The sequence below is a fragment of the Loxodonta africana genome, chromosome 1 (genome assembly GCF_030014295.1).
Source record: "Loxodonta africana isolate mLoxAfr1 chromosome 1, mLoxAfr1.hap2, whole genome shotgun sequence".
NCBI classification, from domain to species: domain Eukaryota; kingdom Metazoa; phylum Chordata; class Mammalia; order Proboscidea; family Elephantidae; genus Loxodonta; species Loxodonta africana.
This window is the reverse complement of record NC_087342.1, coordinates 170,514,489-170,532,302: the sequence shown is the minus strand read 5'-3', so window position 1 is coordinate 170,532,302 and position 17,814 is coordinate 170,514,489. Positions and strand designations below refer to the sequence as shown.

At 38.5% G+C, this 17,814-nt stretch overlaps 1 protein-coding gene across 2 annotated transcripts in view; it reads right to left on the bottom strand.

Moving 5' to 3' along the window:
* The window catches only part of QRSL1 (glutaminyl-tRNA amidotransferase subunit QRSL1), a 52,618-nt gene that overhangs the window by 2,107 nt on the left and 32,697 nt on the right, over positions 1-17,814 (bottom strand). The window contains exon 11 of one of the 2 annotated variants that reach the window (XM_023543167.2): positions 15,899-16,011. In XM_023543167.2, the coding sequence (XP_023398935.2) occupies positions 15,899-16,011 (113 nt within the window). Of the gene's footprint in view, positions 1-15,898; positions 16,012-16,687; positions 17,810-17,814 lie in introns of those variants that run through there. The other variant, XM_064289336.1, reaches the window with a different exon arrangement.

Here is a 17,814-nt window from a genome sequence, read left to right as displayed (position 1 = left end):
CTATACCTGTGGAAGTAATTCTATTGGGGAATAGGGTTTTTTGTTATGTTAATGAGGCCATACCAGTGTAGGGTGTGTCTTAAACTTAATCACTTCTGAGTTATAAAAAGAGAGATTAGACACAGAAACTAGCACAAACAGGGGGAAGACAGATGTCATGTGAGGATCGCCAGGGAACCAAGGAGGAATGCCGGAGCTACACAAGCTGAAAGACAAGGATCTTCCCCTAGAGCCAACGCCCTGAATTCAGACTCCTAGCCTCCAAAACTGTGAGAAAATAAATTTCTCTTCTTTAAAGCCCCTCACGTGTGGTATTTCTGTTACAGCAGCAGTAGGCAAACAAAACAACTTCCTCTCTTCATCCTGATCTCCAAACTTCTCTGTGGCACCTTCAGAATGTGGTTTTTTGTTGCTTTCAGTGCGCACAACTTCATTTTAAAACTTTGTTTTAGAGCAGCAGTAGTCTCGGGGTTCGTTACTCAGGACATTCCCCTGAACTAGAATGTTAACTCATTCATGGCTAATTCCTCAGTGCCTGGCACAGGCCCTGGCACAGGGTAGGAGTTCGATACACAGTTGTTGAATGAACAGGCTGTGAGAATCACATCCCTGTTTGGTATTTCATATTTTGTTTCCTGGGTTCATCCCTTGGGACTCTTTTCCCATCGCAGACTGTACCAAGGGAAAACAAGGGATGAGTTTCCTAGAAACAGCTTTTGTCAACAGTGAGCCTACCTCCCTCTACCTCCTCTGCCAAAAGTGGTGAGGATGGAAACAGCTTTTATCAGGAAACTGGCACCTGGAAAATATAAAACCAGTTAGGAAGCTGTGAAATGACTCAGGGGGGGCATTGTCAGAGAATTAGAAGGGAGAAAACACACATATCGGACAAGACAAGAACCTTTAAGGTGTAACCTTTTGGAAGACAGCGTTGCTTGTAAATAGTCAAGTTTTAAGTCTGATCACTCGGTAGTTACTGAACTTCTTTAGAGATGTCTTTTTGTGCTTCGTAAGATTGCTGTACTGAGGGGACTTATCAAGAGGCAAGTCTAAATATTTCTTCAGGGAAACATTTTATGTGATATACTTTTGCCTTGTTTGCTGTAGAGACTTGCAAAATCCTTTGTGTTGGATAAAAACAACATCCTTTCTCCCCACACCCACTGGTTTTTGCCAGTTCCTCGGATTGTTTAAACAGGAACTGGCTCTAAACAGGTGAGGGGCTTTGTACAGGAAGCTTCAAGACAAACGCACCATACGGATGCTGTGGTCTGGGAGTCCTGAGCCCTGTCTCTGCTTTTCCTCTGTCTCCCATGAAAAGGTCAATGGACTTTCTCTTTGCTCTTTGTGACAGAAGAGAAAGAAATTAGATTTCAGAGTCATTGGGGTAGGGAGGGGGGCAAGAAAACAATTAGTTATTAACTATCTTTTCCAAAGTCCTGCGAGGTTTACCACTGGGAAGCCCGTAGGAGGTCGTATTACAGTATTTTCATCTGAGCGTAGGACAAGGAATTGCCTTGCTACTACTTATCATTTCTCCCTGAGTCTCGGAATGCATAATATCTCCAGTCTTGTCTTGAGGAATCTTTTGTGTAGCATTAGAAGACAAAATCATTAGCAGCCATTAAGAAAGGAGAAGCTAAAGCAAATTGTCTTGTGATCCTGCTTATTTGCAAGGTCAGGAATTGCCGGGTGTCTGTGCCCTGGGTGCCTCAGTGGTTCCCTTCCAGGATTACCTTGGCAGCCAGCTGCCCTTTATTTACCTGCAGCAACCAGACAACAGGCTTTGCTTTTCAAAGGAAAGGGATCACATCAGGACCTCTGGGATTAGAGCCCAGGTTATGTTAGGATTTCTGGAATTAAACTCCAGATTGTTTTTAAAGGGATAGGCTTTAATGCTGTTCTTTTTTTTTTTCTTTTAGTTTTTTTCTATATTAAAACACATCCACACATAAATGTTTTTTCTAGGTGCATAAGATTATACACTAACCTAGAAGACTATACACTAAGAAAACACATAACTCCTGTTTTCTCTGGTTGGTGGGAGTACAGATTTCTTCTTTTAATTCACCTATATTTTTTAATTTGTTTTCATGAGATCGATATTCTTAAGTAATAGTAAGAATTTTTTTTTTCATAGATGGGAACATTTTCAGTTTACTATTTTAGTGTCTTTTTTACTCCACTAGCACTTGCCAGGCTAGGAATATGACCTTTATTTAATGAGTTTGCTCATCAATGCCACAGGTTAGAATTTAATGAACTGTCCATGTTTTCAGTGAGAGTGAGTGGAAGCCATGCATTTGGCACAGCTCTGGGAGATAGATTTTTGGTATCGCTATGGTCATGGGAGCTTTATATTTCACTTCCAGGTCACAGTTAGACTGTCTCAATTCTCAAAAGAAAGACAATCCCTGATATTTTAAAAATAGATTCAATCTTAGTCAATCAATATACTTTATTTGAAATGCAATTGTTTTTACTTTCTTTATGAGGATGGGAAGTGGTATCAGAAAGCAATAATGTAGTATGGTTTTGCCTTTACTTTTACATCAAGAACGACTTGAATCATTTAGTTTTAGAATCATTTTACGCATAATAAACACTGTGACGACTGAGACCTACATTTCCTTTTCAAGCCACTTAAATACTTTTCAAATAATAGCAAATGGAATTATTTACACAATAAAAGCCCGTTGCCTGTAAAGTTGACTCCATCTCATAATGACCCTACAGGACAGGGTAGAACTGCTCCTGAGGGTTTCCAAGGAGTGGTTGGTGGATTTGAACTGTCCGCTTTTTGATTAGCAGTGCAGCACACTGTAGTTTTTAACCATTGCACTACGAGGGCTCCATTTACATAATGGAAACAATTATTTAATATTGAATATACAAATTTATCAAGCTTTGCTTATTGAGATTTCTCTGGTGTTTTTGAAAACCATGAGATTTTTCATGGAAAAAAAAATACACCCAGAATTGCTGGAGGAGTGTGTGTATGATTTTCAAAGACTTAACCTGATAAAGGTCAGCTCCAATAGAATCAAAATACATGAAATTCATATTTATATATGCCAAGGCCCAGTGGTTAAGAGTTCAGCTGCTAACCAAAAGGTCAGCGGTTTGAATCCACCAGGTGCTCCTTGGAAACACTATAGGGCAGTTCTACTCTGTCCATAGAGTCATTATGAGTCAGAATCGAATTGACAGCAACGGGTTTGGTTTGCTTTGTTTTTTAATGCCGAATAAAAATAAAAATATTTATCGACTAAAAATAAGAAAATACTGAATTAAACTTAGAAAAAATATCTTAGAAAATAAATTTACAAACTGCTCCTTAAAGCCTCATTTTAACCCAAATCTTACACATTTGGTTCCACAAAACTCATTAAGCTTACCTTGCAGAGGCATACAAAATTTATTCTTACTACAATGCTTCTTTTATTCAATTCAGTATGTTGATGTTCTTCCTTCATACGCAGAAAATGTATTAATTTCCCAAAGTACATTGGAAAAGTAAAAATGGTAAAACTGTGTTTTTAAAACTGTCTTCTAGTCCATTCAAAAACCAAAAACCAAAGCCAGCGCCATCAAGTCGGTTCTAACTCATAGCGACCCTATAGGACAGAGTAGAACTACCCCATAGAGTTTCCAAGGAGCGCCTGGCGGATTTGAACTGCCGACCCTTTGGTTAGCAGCCGTAGCACTTAACCACTGCGCCACCAGGGTTTCCTTCTAGTCCATAAAAATGTCTAACTAGACTTTCTAAAATAGTTTCGATTTCATTTAAATAAATAAACAGGTTTATTGATTTGTTAAAAACTTCATGCGAATGTTAATAGTTTTAAATGAAACGTTGGAGTAAAAGAGCAAGGCACACTAATATGTCCAATTCAAGCTTAGTGTTGACACATGGAGCTTGTAGAAAATGATGGTTTTCATCACTGTGGAGGGAAGGGAGTCTCTGATTGATTACAAGTGAAAGAGTCTCCATTCTGTATTCTTAGACTTAGTTACTCAAACATCTCTTCATTCGTGGTTTCGTGGACTCCTGCCTCAAGATTCAGAGTAAATGCAGGGAGTATTACATAATCTAACTGCCGATCTTTTTGTTAGCAGTTGAGCTCTTAACCACTGTGCCACCAGGCCTCCGATCTAGCTTCAGTTAAAGTAAATTTCTCCACTAACCGGAACAGCCAATGAGAAACAACTCTCCCAGAAAAGCATGGGAAGTTTTAAAAATGATGCACGGAGTGGCAGGTACGGTGGTCAGAAGTCCTTCACAAAAATTCTGGTTAATCGTGTGAAAAGTGTAAAGCGTTTATGTATTTCAACTGATAATGTGTAGCTGTTGTGGATGCAGCTTTTATTTATTCCTTGTTTTATTTTTAAAAAATAACTGCTAACCTTCAGAACAACAGTGTGAAATGTCACCTAAAACACAAGTTTCTGTCTGGTTGATGCCTCATGTATTCTGTTTTACTCTTTGGGCCACACATTCCTCCTGACACTAGAAAACCTCTATGCCAGCATTTGAGAAAGGAATTGAAATATTTTCAACAAAGATAAATTCAAATGCCACCACGTGAGTTCTGACTGAACGTGCCAATTGAATGATTGTGCTCAATTATGTTACTCTCATTCCCTCTGGAAATAACTCTAAAATGATGGTAAAAGGCTAAAAAGGGCATGAAACTGCAAAAACAAAGAGAATAGAAGAAAAAAGATGAAATAGTATAAAAAAATAGGAAGCAGGAAAAGTATTAGGACTAAATGATTGAGGCAGGGGTTTTCAGCCTCAGTACTATTGACATTTTGAGCCTGATAATTTTTTGTTGTACAGAGTTGTCCTGTGCATTGTAGAATATTTAGCAGTATCCCTGGCATCTACCCACGAGATTCTAAGGCCAAACCTCTCCCAACCCCTACCCAGTTGTGACAACCAAAAATGCCTCCAGATATTGCTAGATGTTTCCTGGGGGCAAAATTGTCCCTGATTAAGAACCACTGATTTAGGAAATCACAAATATCTAAAAGTGCCTTGAGGAAAAGTACAAAAGCAGGCTTATTCTGGCCTGAGAACCCCAGGAGGTCTCGGGAGCTAGAAACCCCCAGGAAAAAACAGAAGGATTGTCTGAAAATTTGTAGAAGGTGTAGGTTAGACCCTGTATAGCCTGATGACAGAAATGGTTAAGAGCTCAACTACTAACTAAAAGGTTGTCAGTTCAAATATACACACAGAGGCACCTTGGAAGTAAGACCTAGCTATTTACTTCTGAAAACCCTACAGAGCACAGTTCTACTCTGAAACACACGGGTGGCTATGCGTTGGAATTGACTCGAAGGCAGCTGCTAACTGGTAGGCCCTCTGCAATCTCTCTTAAAAAAAACAAAAAACTTTTGCCTTCCAGTCGATTCCGACTCATAGTGACCCTATAGGACAGAGTAGAACTTCCCCATAGGGTTTCCAAGGAGTGACTGGTGGATTTGAACTGCCAAGCTTTTCATTAGCAGCCATACCTCCTAACCACTATACCACCAAGGTTTCCATAATCTTTATGCTAGAGATTAATTTGGAGAGGTCGATTCTGGGAGGCTCCAGGCTTAGAAATACAAGGCACAATTGAGGGTGAAGGTTCCATACTGAATGTGGGTATTATGTGGAAACTGACCAATAGCAAATGGGACTCCTAGCCCCTCTCTCAGCTCAGCTCTAAGAACAATGGCATCCAGGTATATACATTACCAGGCAGGAGATTGAAAATTCTTCTTATGAAAAACTGACCAAGCCACAAAAAGAAAAAAACCTACTGTTATTCAAAGTTAGAGAATTGGCTGAGCTAGCTCACCTTAAAACCTGCCTTCAGTAATCTCCACCCTCCCCACTCACAATTGGTAATCATAGGTTTTTGGCAGCTCACATACAAACAGACAGCCAAAGAAGACCAGGCATTTGAGGCAAGCCTCCAGTATAAAAGACAGAGGGGGGAAAAAAAAGAAAGAAAGAAGGAACTTAGAGAAAACAAAAATATTGTGGGGAGCAGGTGAAAACTTCAAGACAATCTTAAGTGAAGCTTCCCTTCCTAGGTCTTGGTTTCTAAACACCATTCTCCATTGGCCTGGGAGCAGGGAAACAACCTCTTGGCCAGAAAATAAAAAGATCCCCTAATAATTATGAGAAAAAAAGAATAATGAGGTCATGAAAAAACACAGGAGCCAGCTTGAAGGGGTGTCCTTTGGTCAAGCTGGGGACAACTTCAGCTCAGCTTAAAAATACATGAGAGTATTTGTCTTAGTCATCTAGTGCTGCTGTAACAGAAATACCACAAGTGGATGGCTTTAACAAAGAGAAATTTATTTCCTCACAGTAAAGTAGGCTAAAAGGCCAAATTCAGGGCATCAGCTCTAGGGGAAGACATTCTTTCTCTGTTGGCCTTTCATTCGATATTCCCCTAGACTAAGAGCTTCTTCACGCATGAACCCTGAGTCCAAAGGATGTGCTCTGCTCCCAGTGCTTCTTTCTTGGTGGTATAAGGTCCTTAACTCTCTGTTTGCTTCCCTTCCCTTTTTATCTCTTGAGGCCACACCCCAGGAAAACCCCCTTTACATTGGATCAGGGATGTGACTTGGGTAAGGGTGGTATTATAATCCCACCCTAATCCTTTTAGCAGAAAATTACAATCACAAAATGGAGGACAACCATACAATGCTGGAAATCATGATCCAGCCAAATTGATACACACATTTTTTGGGGGACATAACTCAATCCATGACAGTATTATATTACAACTCTAAATTAAAATAGGAAACCATGAGTCCATAATGATATAAATAAAGAAGGGAGAGGGGAAACTCTTCCTTTCAGTAGAACATCAGCTAATAGTTGTAGAAGGAATAATGGAAATAGATAATCACCATTTGGTTAACTAAATTAGTGGAAGCTGATACAGATGGAGGTCATCAATGGATACTAAGGCTGGTGGGTAGAGGTTTGGTGAGGAAAAGATGTTTTCATAATGTCATGGATTGAATTAGGTCCACAAAAAAATATGTGTCAACTTGGTTAGGCCATGATTCCCAGTATTGTGCGGCTGTCTTCCATTTTGTGATTGTAATTTTATATTAAAGAGGATTAGGGTAGGATTGTAACACCCTTACTAAGGTCACACCCCTGATCCAATATAAAGGGAGTTTTCCTGGCATATGGCCTGCATTACCTTTTATCTTACAAGAGATAAAAAGAAGGGAAGCAAACAGAGTGGGGACCTCATACCACCAAGAAAGAAGCACTGGGACCACAGTGCATGTCATTTGATTCTGGGGTTCCTGCATAGAAAAGCTCCGAGTCCAGGGGGAGATTGACAAGAAGGACCTTCCTCCAGATCTGACAGAGAGAGAAAGCCTTCCACTGGAGCTGACATCCCGAATTTGGACTTCTAGCCTACTAGACTGTGAGCAAATAAATTTCTCTTTGTTAAAGCCATCCACTTGTAGTATTTCTGTTATGCAACACTGGGTAACTAAGACACATAATCTCAGACTATCTCTTCACAAAATCCTAAGCAAATACAAAGAGGAAATGGTGACTTTACAGTGGAGAAAACTGACAGACAGCATATGACAGGTGATCAATATTAACATCGTCAGTGGTGGGACAGGTTGATATCATGTGCCTGATAGAATGTAGCAAGAAGAGCACAGCATCATTTTTTGTGATATTCCTTCCAACAATGTATGGTCCGAGTCTGATCAAGAGGAAATATTGGACACACCAGGTTGACGTTCATACTGTACAATGAAAAGCTTACTCTTAATATTGTCAGTGATTTGAGAGACAAGAAAAGACTGAAGGATTGTTCTAGACTGGCATGCACTGTGTGTTCCCATATGAGATTCTAGAACTTAAAGGAAAAAGAGGCATTATTTAGACAATTGGTGAAATTTAAATGGGGTCTAGCAAAGATACAACACCTGCCACAGCAGCTGTAATCAGGGCTACTTCTTGGTTAAATTTGAAGTAATCCATTATCACCCACAGTTTTGTGTACGTGCGTGTGTGTGTGTGTGTTTGCAGAGGACAGATTAGTGAATTAAATGGAAATATAATGGGGTCCACCGCTCCTGCATTCTTTAGGTTTTTAAGAGTGGGACTAATTTCTGCCAGTCCTTCTGTGATACAATATTGTTTTTGATTTACTGTCTTGATTTGGAGTCCCTGGGTGGTGCAAATGGTTAACATATTCAGCTGCTAAAAGCTGGAAGTTCGAGTCCACACAGAGATGACTTGGAAAAAAGGCCTGGAGATCTACTTCCAATAAATCAGGCATCGACAGCCCTGTGGAGTACAGTTTTACTTTGACGCATATGGGGTTGCCATGAATCAGAATTGACTTGATGGCAACTGGTGGTGAATCTTGGTCTGGTGAGGGCTACACCATTTTACAATCCCAACAATGGATGAGGGTTCCAATTTCTCCAATCCTCCAATGTTATTATCCATTTTTTCTGATAATAGTCATCCATGGGAGAAAGATGTGGCAATCTGCTTCTATAGAGATTTACATCCTCAGAAACTCTATGGGGCCACTATGAGTTGGAATCGATTCAATGGCGCTGGGAATGGGGATGAAGTGGTACCTCACTGTGATTTTGGTATGCATTTGTCTAACGACTAATGACATTGAACATCTTTTCATGAGCTTATTAATTGGCCATTTGTACATCTGCTGCAGAAGATCTCTTTAAAGTGTTAAAAAGAAAAGGTGTCATCTTAAGGACTAAGATGAGGCTTACCCAAGCCAGGGTATTTTCAATTGCCTCATATGCATGGGAAAACTGGGCAATGAACAAGGAAGACTGAAGAAAAATTGATGCCTTTGAATTGTGGTGTTGACAAAGAATATTGAATATACCGTGAACCACCAGAATAATGAACAAATCTTTTGGAAGAAATGCAACCAGATGCTCCTTGGAAGTGAGAATGGCGAGACTTTGTCTCGTGCATCAGGAGGGACCAGTCCCTGGGGAAGGACATGATTTGGTAAAGTGGAGGGTCAGCGAAAAGGAGGAAGACCCTCAATGAGATGGACTAACACAAAGGCTGCAGCAATGGGCTCAAATATAGCAATGATTGTAAAGATGGTGCTGGACCGGGCAGTGTTTTGTTCTGCTGTACATAGGATCGCTATGAGCCTGAACCAACTCGACAGCACCTAACAACAACATGCCCTCTTTGTGAAATGAATACATGCAACTTTTATACTAAATTGTTTGATTTGCTTTTTAAGTAGTTAAGATCTGTACGTTGTACAAAATTCTATGGTACAAAAGGGTAATCAGTGAAAGCTAAGTTTCCTTCTCACCCCTGTCCCAGAGCTACCTAGTTCTCTTCCCCAGAGGCAATGAATTTCTTGTGTTTCCCTTTCCAGGAATACTCTTTACATGCACAAGCCTATGTACATATTCTACACCAATGGACACTTACTACATATACTCTTCTGTAATCCATAGCAGAACACAATACAGCTACAAAATTTCTTTCCCGTGGCTAAACAATCGTAAATTGCATGGATGTGGCATTATGTATTTAACCATTAAAGGATGTTTAAATTGTTCTAATATTTTAGTATTACAAGCAATGTTGTAATATAATATTCTTCTATATTTAAATCTTTGCTACGCTTAGAATTTATTTTGAAGTAAAGTAGGGATACAGATTTTTGTTTTATTTTAGATGTCTGTGGAGTTATCTTAACATGATTTATTGAATAATTCATCCTTCACCACAGATTTGAAATGCCTTCTTTACGACATGCTAAATTTTTGTAGGTATTGGAGTAAATTTCTGGAATTTCTATTCTGTTCTGTTTACAGCTGTCTATTCAAACATTTTTAATTAGTATAGCCTTATAATGTGTTTTAATGTCTGATAGGGTTGTTCCCTTTATCACTGTTCTTTCTCAGAATTTTCCTGGACTTTATTGCTTGTTTATTTTTTTCATGTGATCTCCGGAAAATTGTTCCAGCTTATCTGTTTCCCCCCAAATTTCAAGTGGCTATTGAGTACTTGGAAATATTGTACCATAGCTGCTAACCAAAAGGTTGGCAGTTTGAATCCACCAGGCACTCCCTGGAAACTCTATGGGGCAGTTCTACTCTGCCCTGTAGGGTTGCTATGAGTCGGAATCGAGTCGACAGCAACAGGTTTGGTTTTTTATTGAGCACCTGAAATATGGCTGATGTGACTAACGAACCAAATTTTTAATTAATTAATTAATTAATTTACTTCTAAATTTTATTTATTTTGTTCTTGTTGAGACTATACAGAGCAAGACATACACCAGTTCTATGGTCTATGTATATAACTCAGTGATGTTGATTAGATTCTTCAAGTCGTGCAACCATTCTCACCTCCCGTTTCTGAGTTGTTCCTCCCTCATTAACATAAACTCACTGCCCCCAGGGGTAAATTTCATTTATTTTTAATTAAAATTTAAATAGCTACCATGACTAGTGGTTACTTTATTGAACAGTGCAGTTCTAATAGACTCTTATTTGTATATAGAAAGATTATTGATTTCTAAACACTAATTTTGTACCCAGCCACCGTACTCAATTCTTCTATTATTTGTACAGGTCATTCCCAACTTACAACATATTCAAGATATGACAAACTGCATTTACGACCATCTGTTTTTTTGTTTTTGTACATCTTATTGTTACTAATATACACTACACTCAGTGCTGGAGCATGTAAATCACTGATGTTATCATTCTCAGATGTTCAATTTTATGACTTAGTGTTCAAAACACTGCTGTATAGCTGAGGAAAGAAATGCTGGAGGAGAAAGACATACTGACGAAGAGGAAGAAGAGAAGTTGTCAAAAAATTTTCCAGTGAAAAGGTTAGCTGAAGTTTTTTTCTAATCTAAATCAGGGGCTTCAGTTGCTTGAAAACATGGATCCAAACTTTGATCACTTGGCTGAAATCGATAGGCAGATTAGAGAAGCAGTGAGATGTTAGCAAGAAATATATGAAGAAAACAAGAAAAGAACATACGGACAACTCTGACTGATTTTCTGACTAGAAACACTATCCCCATTCCCAAGGATAATCCAGTGATCTAGAACCTTCCATAAGTGAAGTTATTACTGCAACTGACAAAATGCCAACATTGTCCAACTCTTCTTAATCATCAGAGTAAATTCTTATGGTTTGTGTATTTTTTTTACGTATGTATGTATTAAAATACATCTGTAAGTTTGTATGCAGTGTTTCCAACCCCCAAAGGCAAATCAATAAAGATCAGATTTATAAAGATACTGAAAATAAAAGGCAATAATAAAAAAAAAAAAAAGGAGGTATTTGACTTATGTCAGAACCAACTTATGACAGAGTTGTCAGCGTGAACCCTGTTGTTAGTCAGGGACTACCTGTATATATTTTAGTATTATTTTTCTTTCTAACTTATTTAAAATGTTGGCTTTTTTGTTATGGTATAGACATGTGACCAAATATTTATACAACATATTGATCAGGCATATTTCAAAATTGTATTTGTAGTTTGGAAAGTTTTCGTAAAAATATTATATGATAAAAATAAAAGGGTCCTGGAGAAACTCCAAGAGTATGGCCCCTAGACACCCTTTGAAGTCAATACTGAAGTCACTCCTGAGGTTCACCCTTCACCCAAAGATTAGACAGGCCCATAAAACAAAACGGGATTAAATGGGCACACCAGCCCAGCAGCAAGGATGAGAAGGCAGGAGGAGACAGAAAAGTTGGTAATGGGGAACCCAGGGTTGAGAAGGAGAGATTGTTGTGCATGTTGTGGGGCTGGCAACCAGTGTCACAAGACAGTATGTGTATTAATTGCTTAATGAGAAAATAGTTTGCTCTGTAAACCTTCATCTAAAGCACAATAAGAAAATAAAAGGGCCATTTTTTGGGGAAAGAATAAAAAGTGATATTTTCAACTACTGTTCAAGTAGCCTGCCTATAATGGTGGCTAGTGCATTTCAGCTGGTAGGGTTAATTTAAAAGTTAAATTAATAGTAATCGTGATTTCTTTTCCAGTAATTATTTCATCATGACAAATAATTATGCCTTAAATATATCATCCTTTCTTAGTGAAAGCACTCTTACACCAGTATGTTTTATGTTTAATACAGTCAAAGGGATTGTCATGGATTGAATTTTGTAACCCCCAAAATACCCATCAACTTGGCTAGGTCATGATTCCCAGTATTGTGTGATTGTCTACCATTTTGTCATCTGATGTGATTTCCCCGTGTGTTGTAAATTCCATCACTATGATGGAATGAGATGGATTAGTGGCAGTTATATTGATGAAATCTACAAGATTAGACAGTGTCTTCAGCTAATTTCTTTTGAGATATAAAAGAAAGAAACAAGCAGAGAGACAGGGGGACCTCATACCACCGAGAAAGGAGTGCCAGGAGCACAGCGCATCCTTTAAACTTGAGGTTCCTATGCTGAGATGCTCCCAGACCAAGAGAAAACTGATGACAAGGACCTTCCTCCAGAGTCAACAGAGAGAGAAAGCCTTCCCCTGGAGCCCGTGCCCTGAATTCGGACTTCTAGCCTACCGGACTGTGAGAGAATAAACTTCTCTTTGTTAAAGTCATCTACTTGTGGTATTTCTGTTAGAGCAACACTAGATGACCAAGACAGGAGTGAACTTAAATTTCCTTGGAAACTCCTAGCTAAATTATTTCTTTTAGAAATGTTGAAATTCTAGTTAATCATCGTTTAGTAAAAAAAAAAAAAGTGTGTGTATTGAAACTCTTTGATAAATAATGCTACTCCTTTCTCTTACTCTAATATTATTTGGGTTACTGTTATAAAGGCTCTAGTATTATAAAAAGGAACCCGGGTGGTGCAATGGTTAACTGCTCAGCTGCTGACCAAAAGTCAGCGGTTTGAACCCCTCAGCCGCTCTCAGAGAGAAAAGACCTGGTGATCTGCTCCCATAAAATCGCAACCTAGGAAACCTTGCAGGACAGCTCTACTCTGTCATATGTGGTTGCTATGAATCAGAATCAACTTGACTACATACAACAACAACAGTGTTATAAAAGGGAATCCCTAGGTGGGGCAAATAGTTAAGTGCTTGGCTGTTAACTGAAAGGTTGGTGGTTTGACTCCACTCATAGGTGCCTCAGAAGAAGGATCTAGCAATTTACTTCTGAAAAAGTCATTTGCTTAAAACTCTGTGGAGCACATTTCTACTCAGACACACATGGGATCACCATGAGTAGGAAAAGACAATAGCAAATGGTTTTAATGATATAAAAGCTCTGGGTCAAGAACAACTTACCGAATTATTAAATTATATGTGTACTTATGTTTGTTTATATTAATTACTTATAAAGTCTATAGCAATTTATGTTTTGCTGAGGCCTCAATGTTTGGTGTATTTGGGGAATGGGCGTATCATGAAAGCCAAGGGTATTCCAAAAGTCTATAAAATAGAAGCAGAAAAGGCTATGGAATGGATTCAAAATTGTAAATATATATCACATTTGGTGAAATTATCTCACATTTTTTAATAGTGATTTTTCTGAGCAATGGTGACATTTTCTTTTTGGTGCATTGAAGGTTTTTCCCTGGACTAAAAGTTAACTCTATTTTCTTGTAAACTGTTACCTATTCAATGCAACTAAAAAAAAAAAAAAAAATGGAAATGTTTGTTTCCCAAGCATTTCACGTTTTGGACACTGGAACACTCAACTTTCATAGACAACTAGTGGCCTTACCCTAAAATGCAGTTTAAGTTGTTAAGCATATGAGAACAGTGAGGACACAAATGTGAAATCATTTCCAAGCCCTTCATAATGAGCTCTCCCATTTAAGAAAGACTATCAGTGGATTAAGATTTTGTACGAAGGACAGTGACTGGTGTGTTGGTTGGGACAGGATACATTGTGCTGCACTAACAATCCACCCCAAATTTCAGTGGGCTTAAAGCAACAAAGGTGTAAAAATGGTTTTTAAAGGGTTATTTTTTGCTCATGCTCCCCAGTGGTTTGGCAGTGGGCTCTGCTAACCTTAATCATTCAGGGGCTCACTCTGATAGTGCTGCCACCATTTTGAACATTGCTGGAGGGAAAACAAAACTCTGGAGGGTATCAACCCTGCTGACTCTGGCTTAGAACACATGGCACTTCCCCTCATGACTCGCTGGCCAGAACTAGGGGCATGATTCCACCTAACCTCAAGAGTGCCTCAAAGTGGAGAGAACCAGAAATACTTGACAAACAACAGTCATGATTACCACAATTGTATTGAAAATGTGTTGAAAGAGCAGTTTTGTCAAGAGCAAAGATGACCTTAGCAAAAATGGGAACAATGTAGATAAAACTGGATCACAGTGTTGGCTATTCCATGATTATTTTCCCTCTCCTATTAAAATGGTTTTCCGATTCAATTCAATGGAATTCAATTCACTAAATTTATAATAAATGCCTCAGTATGTAAGATGCCAGGTGAGGCAGGAACAAAACTGCAGGCTTCAGGATTTCTCCTGAATTCTATACTCAGGCTACTTTGGGGTCACTGTAAGAAAAATGCAAAAAGCCCCAAATCAGGCTTAAGTACATGTAAGCATTCGAACTATAAAATGGTGGTGAAAGGTACTGGAATAATTGATATTTATAAAAAAAGATAAAGTTAGATCCCTTTCTCACACCATTTACTAAAATGTATTACAGATATATTTAAGATTTAACTATGAAATATGAAACTATGATGGAACTCCTAAAAAAAAGACTATGGTTCAGCTATTCCTCAGGCAGGGATTGATAAAAGCTGGTAGATTTGACTTGATGAAAATGTAACTTGCACATCAAAAAATATATTACAGATGAAGTCAAAGGTTTAACTGAAAAATATGAGCTCATAGAAGAACTACCGTATTTTTACTTTCTGTATTTGTTTGCCATCTGCACCCTCCCCTGGCAAAGTATTTTCATAAGCGTGGTATGCTAATTTTTTAGAGCAACCTGTGGAAGAGAATTAGCATGGCAGAGCTCCTGGGGGTGGGGGGTGGGGGGTGGGGGGTGGGGGGTGGGGGGGCGGGGGGATGGGGGGTGGCTGGGGGGGGCCAGCCCACAAACAACCACAGAAGGTGCACTTTATTTGCGTAAAATATGATATAATAAGATATAGGTCGAATGAATGTCAAGGTCACTCCAGCTGACCCTGGAGAAAGAACTTTCCCATTTGTGTTCTGGAAGACTGGAAGATTTGACTACATAAAAACGACAAAAATAGTATATAAAATATAATAAACATTTTTTTAAAACCTGTGATAGACTGGGAAATATTTGTAACACACATCACAGGCAAAGATTTGATATCCAAAGGATATTATACAAAGTTCTGATAAAGCAGTTAGGAAAAAGGAAAAAAAAAATCCCAATAAAAAATTGGTAAGGGACACAAAACATAATTCACAAGAGAAAAACAAATGACTAATAATGTTCAAACTCATTACTAACCAAAGGAATGCAAACTAAAACCAAAAATATTTTTTGACAATCAAATTGGAAAAGATTTATAATGCTGATAATAACCAGTGTTGAGGGGGAGGTTCTAGGAAACGGTCTATATCTTGATAGGGGTTTTTCAAAACTCAGGGAATGAACTCTTGAGGTTTGTGCAGTTCATTGTATGTGAATTTTACATTAAAAACTAAAATATTGAACTCGAGTTAATGATGCAGATGCTGAAATATTAGAGGAAAGAGCACCTTGAAATGCATAAAAAATAAAGTGAATTTAAAGATGGTGGATAGAGAGATAGATGTTGTTGTTAGGTGCCATTGAGTCGGTTCTGACTCATAGGGACCCTATGTACCACGGAATGAAAAACTACCTGGTCATGCGCCATGCTCACAATTGTTGTTATGCTTGAGCCCATTGTTGCAGCTACCGTGTCAATCCATCTCGTTGAGGGTCTCCCAGAGGGATAGACAGAAGTATTGATATCTGATAAAAGAAGTATAAAAAAAAAAAAAGGGGAAATGTTAATGGTAGAATCTAGGTGCTGTGTATTTAAGCGTTCACTGCTTTACGTTTGAAAATTTTCATAATGTTGGAAGTAAAGGGACCCAATATAAAGAGCTCAGCTATCTTTCCTTCTGACTCCCAAAATGCTATCCAACTTGCCTTTTTTCCCACTGACTATTGGACTTTTCCACTTGGTTGTGAAATTTGTCTTCAGGCCCTACAAATCATACCTGCTATCACTGCTTTTATTAATGGTAACACCATTCTCCTAGTTGTAAGCATTTCCCAGGATAAAAACCATTTTTGATACTTTCTCCATCTTCTAATCCATTAAACATTAAATTCTTCTGATTTTCACTTGATAGTGTCTCACTCGATTTCCTGATGCATCACCTGAATTCTGCACCAATTACCGGTATCTTACTGTCCATTGCTATGGAAAAATTAAGTGGTAGAGCTTAGAAAATGTTTTGTATGTAATTTGACACTGTATATCTTTTTACATGCTTATCTGCAGGATGGTTCAGACAGAGTACTGTATTAGAATTTACTTGGTTATTTGTAAGCCTTCAAACTCGTAATTCCAGCCTCACTTCCTTTTAGTTTGTATGTTAATGACTTGAAACCAGTTTTTGATGATTTAGATACATACAGCCCAATTTATAGAAAATAGAAGGGTAAGTACTATTATGAGTGGCCGTTATGGACAACTGGTCCTGCTAAGTGAACTATGCTAAAATATTCAATTATCATTCTGGCAGACTTTGGACACCAGTTCTGTCAAATTATTTACTTACCTGCAGGTCAATTTTGCAACTAATTTACCTTGTAAGATCCACCAAGGAGTGAAATTGCTTAAAATTAGATGCTCCATGGGTACTTCATTAAGTTTTTTTCCCTGGTGGCTGTACTTGTAGGTAATTAGTAACATCTACCTTAAAAATTTCCCAGGTTAATTGCAGCTAAGCTGTTAATTGTGGCTAAGATGTAGCATTTGGGGGCCTTAGTCACCTGTCTGTCTATATGTTTGAATGGAACTGATAGTTATGAGGAAGAATTTGGCTCTGCCAAAGGCATTTTCCCCCTAGGACTGTGGAACCGGCCATTTGTTTGGGAGCCTTCATTCTTGTAAGAGCATGTCAGTCCTCCCCTTCATTTGATTGGTAGAGCACAGGGGTCTTTTGAAGATCTGCAGGTCTTTGAACCCTTTGTTAGCCAATTATTTATCAAAAGCTCATGGAAATTGCTTTAAAAATATGTGATTCATCAATTCTTCCAGATATTTTAAACTTTGTCCTCAGAGAAAGCCAGATCATCAGGGAGCTATCTAACTAGTCTCTAGCATCAGCTTTTTGTAAATTGCAATTTGGCCATATGCCATCAGTTTACCATAAGGTCTCTATAGGAAAATTACTTAAATTCATAATTACATGCATTTATTTATTGCTACAAGTTATTGAATGCTTATTCTCTGTCAGGCATCATGCTAGGTGCTTTCAGTGCAACATGGAAATAAATGAAGATCACCCAAATGAGGAAAAGCAAAGGCTATTTATTGAGTTTGCTGTGGCAAGAGAGTCAACCGCTATCACTTGCATTTGGCAGAGACTCAAAAGCAGACAGAGGAGCGGGAAAGCTTTACAGTGAGAAAAAAGGGAAGGCTTCAGGGGTGCCCTGATTGGAGGCTGTTGTGATGGGGAAGCTGGAAATGCTGAACTGGAGCAAGGCATCCTGTGTGATTGGTTAGGGGAGCGTATTTGGCTATCTCCAGTTGGTCCTAAG